The following is a 10056-nucleotide window of genomic DNA, read 5'->3' as shown; positions in this document are numbered from 1 at the left end:
CTAAGACATAGCATGATTCTGGTCATTGCCAGAAATGAAATACGGCATTTAAGCATCATTGTTAAGCTCTAAGATGTCACTAAAGGGATATAATAATAGATAAAGAAATAGTCTGATCCGTTATATCAGTACTTGGCTACCAGAGATATGGGCTGTCACAGTAGTGATTGCTCTGATCATGACAGAGGCTACCCGACATGGATACAAATGTTCTGTTCTCAAATTGAAACTTCTGGCACTTTGCTCTGAACTCTACATTTAGGTTTAAAATTTCAGCCTGTAATCTGGACAGGAAGGGGAGTTTCTGAATACTTATGGAATTAATTAATGAAACTTGACAAACTTTTAACTCTACGTTCTTCCAATTCAATTGCACAGTGTGTTTTATTGTTCCTGGACTCAAACCATGGCAGACAGAGACTGGGAAAACCAAACGGCCATCACAGAATTCATCATTCTGGGATTCGGGGATCTCCCTGACTTGCAAATTCTTCTCTTCCTGATGTTCCAAGTGATCTACATGGCAACCGTGGCCGGGAACACCCTCATGGTGGTGCTCATTGTGGCTGACCAGCACCTTCACACCCCCATGTACTTCTTCCTGGGCAACTTGTCCTGTCTGGAGACCTGCTACACCTCAACCATCCTGCCCAGGTTGCTGGCCAGTCTCCTGACTGGGGACAGAACCATCTCAGTCAGTGGTTGCATCATACAATTGTATTTCTTTGGTTCTCTGGCACGTACAGAATGCTATCTCCTAGCAGTGATGTCTTATGATCAGTATTTAGCGATATGTAAACCCCTGCACTATTCAACTCTTATGAATATCAGATTTTGCCTCCAGTTGGCTGCTGGGTCATGGTTAATTGGTTGTTCGGCTACTGCCATCTTAGTCTTATTCCTATCACAGTTAATATTCTGTGGCCCGAATGAAATTGACCATTTCTATTGTGATGTCATCCCATTGGTGGAACTCTCCTGCAGTGACACCCACCAGGTCATATTGCTGGATTTCATATTAGTCTCTGTATTCACCCTGTCTCCATTCCTACTAACCCTGACATCCTATGTGTGTATCATCGCAACCATCCTGAGAATCCCTTCCACCACCGGGAGGCAAAAAGCCTTTTCCACCTGCTCCTCTCACCTCATTCTTCACCACAATTTTCTATGGATCCATAATGATTGTGTACCTGCTACCAAAATATGATACGCTGAGAGACCTGAACAAAGTGGTCTCTCTTTGCTACACGGTCCTGACTCCCCTGGTAAACCCCCTCATCTACAGCCTGAGAAACAGAGAGGTCAAGGAAGCCTTGTGCAAAGCAGTCAATAAATATGTGGCTTTCAACAAAGTGTGCAGAGACTCCTCGAGAATAACTTAGCCTGAGGTTTTCAAAGCTGCCTGAGTGATTTCAGCCATCAGCCCCCATTAAAATTAAGTTGAAAACTCCCATTGGAAATCTCAGCAGTAATGTGAAAAAGAAATGGAGATGATCTGCGTGGAGTTACTGAGACAGTCTTTATGGTCCCCCGCTGTGTCCATGGAACACATCTTCCAGGAAAGTGAGGATGTAGACAGCTCTGCCACTCTCTCATGTTCAGCACTGATACACACAGTATAATGGTATTTTTTCCCAGGGTGTTGGCTAAAAGTTCTCCCTCTGGGAGGAGTGTGTACAGCGTCTGAAACTGCACAGAGCTGACATTCTGTAAGGCACAAAATCCACTAATGATGAAAGCAAATCCCTGGATATATTCCCTGTTCATTGTTTCTCTATGTAAGATAATAAAGTCTTGTAATCAAATTCAGACAATCTAATGCAAACAAAACACAATGGGTGACATCATCATATTTGTTGCTACAGATCGTTTCTTATGCCCCTAAGGATACAACACAGAATCCAGCCAGAGCTCAGTTCACTGTTCTCCATCTAAGTAGAAGGACCAGGGAGGGAGGTGGCCATAACCATGGTACCATCATGGAATTTTTAACTGGGCACCAGGTGGAGTGGAGACCAATTTTGTTTGGACAATAAAAATAGTAACTCCTGGTGCAGCATATGTGGGGATGTAAGCCTGGGAAATCTGCCACCCCTGAAATTGTGCTTCTTCCCATCATAGCCCTCTGCAAACTGTTGTCAGTTGGCGTGCTTGCCTCCTCTCTCTGTAAGTTGTCACAGCCCTGTGCAAACATTTGGTTCAGCAGACCTTGATAGTACTACCCAGGAAGAAAGACCACAGGCATGGTTTGGTGACAAAGGCACTCAGCCAAGTTTATTGCCCTCAAGGCACAGTTCTAGCATCCTGGTTCTGTGTTTACAGATACACTAACACACGAGTGCCCAGTGCCAAGGAACAGCTCAGTCAGCAGCGGGAATTTCTGCTGTCCCGTGGTCTGCACAAAGGGTTAAATTGAGGTACTTTATAGACTGAGACATTTATAGACTGAGACAAAGAACTTACGTCCCACCTCACGTGTTATTCTATCTGCTTGTTACCTCCCCTTGTACCTTGCTCCAGGTGTTTTGGGCAAAAACATCCCTATTCATCACTTCTGTCAAACCCTCTTATCTGGTGTTGGTCAGGATGTGCCTGGGCTAATCTCCTGCAGTCTGTTGCTTCTTAGGAGTGCTTGTGTGTTAGCAACGCTAGTAATACCATTGCCTAGGACATATATCAGACAGTGAACTTGTCAGCATCTGCTGTAATACATGGCCTACTTTGGTTCATGGCGTGGCTGGACTTTGCTGACTATGGTTCAGGCCTCAGGTCTTACACCAGGCCCAGTGTCCCAAGCTCTCTCTCTCTCACCTACACAAACCAGCCACCTCCATTGCACTCACACAGCCCGGATGCAATCCGCTAGGCCCAGCAGTGACCCCTGGACACGTCACCAGGAACAGCTTCATAGCTCTTATCCTGGCTACGCCCGGCTATGACCAGCTCCAGCAAAGCAATAGCTCCAGGCTCACTGGGCCCTTGGAGGTGGGGAGGTTGGGCAACAAAGAGGTAGACTCACAAGTCAGGGGCACAGGGACTGTCCAGACCCAAGGATAGGTTAACGGAGGATAAGTCCATCAATGGCTATTAGCCAGGATGGGCAGGGATAGTGTCCCTAGTCTGTGGCACTGGCCACTGTCAGAAGACAGCATGCTGGGCTAGATGGACCATTGGTCTGACCCAGAATGGCTGTTCTTATGACCCAGCTGGGGGTTTTGCCAGGGTAACTGAGGCTGTTCCTAGAGTCAGGTCTGTCAAACAGTCATCAGGAGGTTTTTTTATGGATATAAAGAACTGTTTAAAATTTTGTCTCCACTCCGCCTGGTGCCCAGTTAAAAACTCCATGATGTGACCATGGTTATAGCCACTTCCATCCCTGGTCCTTCCACTTAAATAGACAACACTGATCCGATGAACATCAGCCAAAGTGGAAGGGCAAGAAAGGAGACTTTATGTTGCCAAATGACCAACAGAGGGAAGTGGAAAGAGAGGTGAAGCTGTATAATGCTGTATAAGTGTTGAGCTGAGAGCACTGAAGAGAAGAGGAAGTCTATGCTGCGTAATGAACTGTGGATAGTAGCAGATGTTATGGAGTGAGTTATGGGCTGTTAGTTATATTAAATAATGGCTACCAGGTGATATGAGAGTCAAGAATGGGTAAGAGACAGCTATAGCAAGAAGAATCCATAGAGGCGAGGAGAGCAACAGGCTGTCATGTGGGGAAATCGACACTAGATGGCACCAGAGTAGAGGAAATGAGGGGAATGGGGGTCTAGTGACCAAGAGTTCAGTAGCCAATACAATAATGGGAAAAAGAACAGGAATACTTGTGGCACCTTAGAAACTAACAAATTTATTAGAGCATAAGCTTTCGTGGACTACAGCCCACTTCTTCGGATGCATATACCGAAGAAGTGGGCTGTAGTCCACGAAAGCTTATGCTCTAATAAATTTGTTAGTCTCTAAGGCCTGGTCTACACTAGGCGTTTATGTCGAAGTTAGCGCCGTTACATCGAATTAACCCTGCACCCGTCCACACTGCGATGCTATTTAGTTCGACATAGAGGTCTCTTTAATTCGACTTCTGTACTCCTCCCCAACGAGGGGAGTAGCGCCAAATTCGACATGGCCGTGTCGAATTAGGCTAGGTGTGGATGGAAATCGACGCTAATAGCTCCGGGAGCTATCCCACAGTGCACCACTCTGTTGACGCTCTGGACAGCAGTGCGAGCTCGTATGCTCTGACCAGCCACACAGGAAAAGCCCCGGGAAAATTTGAATTGGAATTCCTTTTCCTGTCTGGCCAGTTTGAATCTCATTTCCTGTCTGGACATCGTGGCGAGCACAGCAGCACTGGCAACGATGCAGAGCTCTCCAGCAGTGATGGCCGTGCAGTCTGTGAATAGAAAGAGGGCCCCAGCATGGACTGATCGGGAAGTCTTGGATCTCATCGCTGTGTGGGGCGATGAGTCCGTGCTTTCCGAGCTGCGATCCAAAAGACAGAATGCAAAGATCTACGAGAAGATCTCTAAAGACATGGCAGAGAGAGGATACAGCCGGGATGCAACGCAGTGCCGCGTGAAAATCAAGGAGCTGAGACAAGGCTACCAGAAGACCAAAGAGGCAAACGGACGCTCCGGATCCCATCCCCAGACATCCCGTTTCTATGAGGCACTGCATTCCATCCTCGGTGCGGCCGCCACCACTACCCCACCAGTGACCATGGACTCTGAGGATGGGGTAGTGTCCACGGCCGGTTCCTCAGACATGTTAGGGGATGGGGAAGATGAGGAAGGAGATGAGGAGGGCGAGGCAGTCGGCAGCGCTCACAACGCTGATTTCCCCGACAGCCAGGATCTCTTCATCACCCTTACAGAGATCCCCTACGAAGCGTCCCCAGCCGTTACCCCGGACACAGAATCTGGTGAAGGATCAGCCAGTAAGTGTTGTAAACATCTAAACATTTATTTTTAACAAAACAGGAATATTAACAATTAAAAGAATGGGTTGTTCATGATTAGTGTGCCCTAGGCGCTTAACGGTTTAGTCATGGGCAGTGCAAGTTTTGAAAAAAAATCTAGCAATGTCCGGTTTTCAGTGATTGTCCTGCACAAGCCGCTCTACTGTTTATTCCCTGCTACTGCAGCTACAGTAAAATGCGGTCTATATGTCCGGGGATAGAGCAGTAATCCTCCTGGGATATCTCCACGAAGCTCTCCTGGAGGTAACTTGAAAGCCGTTCCATGAGGTTCCTGGGGAGAGCGGCCTTATTGGGTCCTCCGAAGTACGAGACGTTGCCGCGCCACGAGACTATCACGTACTCGGGAATCATTGCTCTGCATAGCAGGGCGGCATACGGCTGGTCTTTGGAGGCTTTCCCGGAGCATTCTCTGTCTGTCACTCTCAGAGATCCTCATCAGGGTGATGTCGCCCATGGTGACCTGCTTTTAATTAGGTAGGGGAATGTTAGTGTTGGGACTGCTTTCCCGTTCCTTGACAGAACTGTAACCGCTGGTTTTTAGCCACGCGGTGGAGGCGGGAGAGGGGCAGCCGAAAGGGATCGTTCCCGGGGACAGCCGCGAGGGGGTGGGACAGGGGCAGAGTTCCCGCTTACCGGATTGCTGGCTGCAGGAACTGACATAGCTTTAAATGTGAAATGAGGGCAGTGGTAATCTAAAAGTTTTAAACTGCCACAAGTGTACGGCTTACCATGTCTGCCTGCAACAGAAATTCCGTTGTGCTGCCCCGCTCCTCAAATGTGCTGTGCAAGACCCCAGGCACTGAATGCGAAGGCCGAAAATTCGACCTTTTGCTGAGTGCGCATGTGATAGGTGCTGTGCATGGTCTTGTTCACAGAGAAAGACTATGTTCTTTGTTCACAACTACATTTTTCTTTCTGAGGAATTCACTCCCTTTTTCCCATTTCCACAGCCCCATCTGCGACTGTCTCACAACCTAGCCTGGAATCACACTCCCAGAGGCTAGCGCGGATTAGGCGTTGGAAGAGGAGGACACGGGAGGACATGTTCTCTGAGCTTATGTCCTGTTCCCAAGCCCAGGCAGCACAGCAGACCCAGTGGCGGGAGAACTTGACCCGAATGCACCAAGCCAACATGGATCGGGAGGAGAGGTGGCGGCAGGAAGACCAGCAGGCGACTCAAACGCTGCTTGGACTACTGAGGGAGCAAACGGACACGCTCCGGCGCCTTGTGGATGTTCTGCAGGAACGGAGGCAGGAGGACAGAGCCCCGCTGCAGTCCATCTCTTACCGCCCTCCCCTGCCACCAAGTCCCATACCCACCTCACCCAAAGTGCAAAGAAGGAGAGGCGGCAGAGTCCCTGCTAAGTCTCACTCCACCCCTGCAGAGAGCTCTAGTAGCAGAAGGCTCTCATTCCCCAAAATTTGACAAGTTCTTTCCTTCCCGCCTGACACAAGCCCCCGTCCAAGTTTCACCTCCCAATGCCATGTGTAGTTGATAATAAAAAATACGTTTCTGTAAACTACTGTTTCAATCATGTTCTTTTGGAGGAGGATGGGAAAGGGGGTTGGTAATTGGACAGGACAGTCACCTTTGGCAGGGTACATAGTCGGGGGCAGGCACAGCAGCAGGGCACATACACAGTGCAGTGATGCAGTGACTAGTTACCCTGGTTAGTCTGGGAGGTTGTTTTCATGTTATGTGGTGGGGGGTGGGTTGCTCTGTGACTTTGTGGCAGGGGAGGGCAGTTACAGATCTTAAGCGGCGGTCCTTAGGCAGGATCACAGAGCCACACAGCAGGGGATCTGTAACCGTCCTCCCCCTGCCACAAAGTCACATAGACCCCCCCATACACACAGTCCCGATCAGGAGGGGTGACAGGCTCCGTTGAAACAACCATCCCACCGCAGCGGAGCCTGTCAATCCTTGAGTTTAGAAGCTGCATTCGCGTCACTACACTACACCCGCTCCGCACCACAGTCTGCGTCCCAGTTTTAAAAAATTCCCGCGAAAACAGTATTAAAGAAAACGGTGTGCTTTAACAAAGTTGAACTATTTTTATTTCGCAACGTGTGTTGGAAGGGGGGTAAAGGGGGTATGTAACTGGATAGGATAGTCAACATTACCTGGGTAAAGAAACGGGGGCAGGTTTAGCTTCTCAGTACACAAACTTTAAAGTCACAGGTTACCCTGCTCACTGAGGAACTTTGCTTTCAAAGCCTCCCGGATGCACAGCGCTTCCCGCTGGTCTCTTCTAATCGCCCGGCTGTCTGGCTGTGAGTAATCAGCAGCCAGGCTATTTTCCTCAACCTCCCATCCCGCCATAAAGGTCTCCCCCTTGCTCTCACAGAGATTGTGGAGCACACAGCAAGCTGCTATAACAATGGGGATATTGGTTTCGCTGAGATCACAGCGAGTCAGTAAGCTTCTCCATCTCCCCTTGAGACGGCCAAAAGCACACTCCACCACCATTCTGCACTTGCTCAGCCGGTAGTTGAAGAGTTCTTTTTCAGTGTCCAGGGCGCCAGTATAGGGCTTCATGAGCCAGGGCATTAGCGGGTAGACTGGGTCCCCGAGGATGACTATAGGCATCTCCACATTCCCAACAGTTATTTTGTGGTCCGGGAAGTAAATACCTTGTTGCAGCCGTCTAAACAGACCAGAGTTCCTGAAAACACGAGCGTCATGAACCTTGCCCGGCCATCCCACGTAGATGTTGGTAAAATGTCCCCTGTGGTCCACCAGTGCTTGCAGCACCATGGAAAAGTAGCCCTTTCGGTTAATGTACTGGGTGGCCTGGTGGTCCGGTGCCAGGATAGGGATGTGAGTTCCATCTATGGCCCCACCGCAGTTTGGGAATCCCATCGCTGCAAAGCCATCTATGATCGCCTCCACGTTTCCCAGGGTCACTACCTTTGGCAGCAGTACATCAACGATTGCCTTGGCTACTTGCATCACAACAACCCCCACGGTAGATTTGCCCACCCCAAACTGGTTCGCGACTGACCAGTAGCTGTCTGGCGTTGCAAGCTTCCAGAGGGCTATGGCCACTCGCTTCTGTACACTCAGTGCAGCTCGCAACCGGGTGTCACTGCGCTTCAGGGCAGGGGACAGCAACTCACAAAGTTCCAGGAAAGTTCCCTTCCGCATGCGAAAGTTTCGCAGCCACTGGGATTCATCCCAGACCTGCAGCACTATGCGGTCCCACCACTCAGTGCTTGTTTCCCGTGCCCAGAATCGCCGTTCCACGGCATCAACATGACCCATTGCCACCGCGATGTCCTCGGCGCTGGGTCCCCTGCTTTCTGACAGGTCCGTGCTACTCTCAGACTTCAGGACATCACCGCGGTGCCGTAGCCTCCTCGCCTGACTTTTCTGCATCTGCCTCAGGGAAAGCTGTATGATAAGCTGCGAGGCGTTGAGAGCGGCCACAACTGCAGCGATGGTTGCAGCGTGCTCCATGCTCGGAGTACAGTGGCGTCCGCGCTGTCAATGACTGGAAAAGTGCGCGAAATGATTTCCCGCCGGCGCTTTCAGGGAGGGAGGGCAGGAGTGATGGACGGATGACGACAGTTACCCAAAAGCACCCTCGACACATTTTGTTACCCAGAAGGCATTGCCGGCTACACCCAGAATTCCAATGGGCAGAGGGGACTGCGGGAACTGTGGGATAGCTGACCACAGTGCACCGCTTCGAATGTCGACGCTTTCACCATTAGTGTGGACGCACTAAGTCGAATTACTGTCCTTAGTGTGGACACACACGTTCGAATTTGCAATATCGATTACAAAAATTCGATGCAAGTAAAATCGAACTACTCTCGTAGTGTAGACAAGGCCTAAGGTGCCACAAGTACTCCTGTTCTTTTTGCGGATACAGACTAACACAGCTGCTACTCTGAAATAATGGGAAAGTTATACTGTAAAATGGCCATTAGGTGGCAGCATGTTGTAAGAGTGAGCTATGGGCAGCTACTTTAAAAAATGCCCATTAGATGGCAGCATATCTTGAATACCAATAAAGGGGCAGCACAAGTATATTATAACTGGCCATCACCTTGGACAGGCATCTCCCAAAAATGTAAGCTGGTGTTTGTCCATGACCTAAAATATTTTCCACAAAGGATCATTAGACTAAAACATGATGTACAATGGGACTTGTATAATTGCAAGTCACACTGGGCATTGTTAGCTACAAAGCTTTGGAGATAGAAAATGAACCAAGTGGGAGAAAGGTTGAAGTGGGACTGTATTGAAAAGCATGAAGAAAGAATATAAATATGAGAGAGCATTTACACTTATTAAATCGAAGGGGAAGCCCATTTTCCAAAGGTAGATCACATGCACCAGCTCATCCCTTCAGGTAACTGCAGATCTCTTTAATGAGAAAGTCCCGTTTCTGCAGAATGATGAAAGGCAAGAACCTCAGTGGAACCGGCGTCCTCTCTGCCAAATCCTGAAGAGCTCTGCCTAGTCGAAAACTTGTCTCTCACCAACAGAAGTCCAATAAAAGGTATTACCTCACCCACCTTGTCTCAAACCCTGAGAAATGAGTTCATCAACTCAAGTGTGAGCTGTCCTATGAATAGAGGTAAGCACCCAGTTCCAAACTGCTGCTGCTTTGAATTTATATATCACCTTCCAAAACGGGGTATTAAAGTGCTTGAGTAATTAAGCATTAGCAATTTAAGATTCGCTTTCTGTGAAGAATGTGGGAAGTGTCTGTATTCATTTTTATGATACATAGTTTGAGTCAGGATGCTGTGGAAAGGTAAGTAGGACAAGTGGTAGAAGCTGGAGATCCCGGAACTTAAGTCAGGGGTCAGAGTCAGTATCAGGGTCAAGAGTCAAGCTGAAGGTCAGAAGCGGAGACAGAATCAGGAATTAGGCTGATGGTCAATATCAGGTATCACGGTTGCTGTCGTGGTTCCAAGGGTCAATCGGGAGTCAGAATCCAAGTCGGACCCAAGGTAAGTACTGGGAATCCAGGAAGAAAGCAGCACGGCAGGCGTGGCATATAGGTAGGGATCCGTGTTTTTGCCTGGACACATTTTGGGTTTTGTGATGTAGCAGA

At 48.9% G+C, this 10056-nt stretch overlaps 2 protein-coding genes and 1 pseudogene across 2 annotated transcripts in view; 2 read left to right on the top strand and 1 right to left on the bottom strand.

Annotated features, from left to right (window-relative positions):
- Positions 1 to 10056, bottom strand: part of LOC135974464 (maestro heat-like repeat-containing protein family member 1) — a 936803-nt gene that overhangs the window by 74665 nt on the left and 852082 nt on the right. The gene's annotated exons all lie outside the window — the stretch shown is intronic.
- LOC103307451 (olfactory receptor 6N1-like) lies at positions 407 to 1390 on the top strand (annotated as a pseudogene).
- On the top strand, positions 3916 to 7070 carry LOC135974758 (uncharacterized). Its single transcript, XM_065563283.1, has 2 exons — positions 3916 to 4942; positions 5935 to 7070. Exons 1-2 carry the CDS (start codon positions 4366 to 4368, stop codon positions 6408 to 6410), a joined length of 1053 nt encoding a protein of 350 aa, XP_065419355.1. The 5' UTR covers positions 3916 to 4365; the 3' UTR covers positions 6411 to 7070.

This window comes from Chrysemys picta, chromosome 12 (assembly GCF_011386835.1).
Source record: "Chrysemys picta bellii isolate R12L10 chromosome 12, ASM1138683v2, whole genome shotgun sequence".
NCBI classification, from domain to species: domain Eukaryota; kingdom Metazoa; phylum Chordata; order Testudines; family Emydidae; genus Chrysemys; species Chrysemys picta.
The sequence above is the reverse complement of the archived record's forward strand: the minus strand, read 5'-3'. Positions and strand labels throughout refer to the sequence as shown.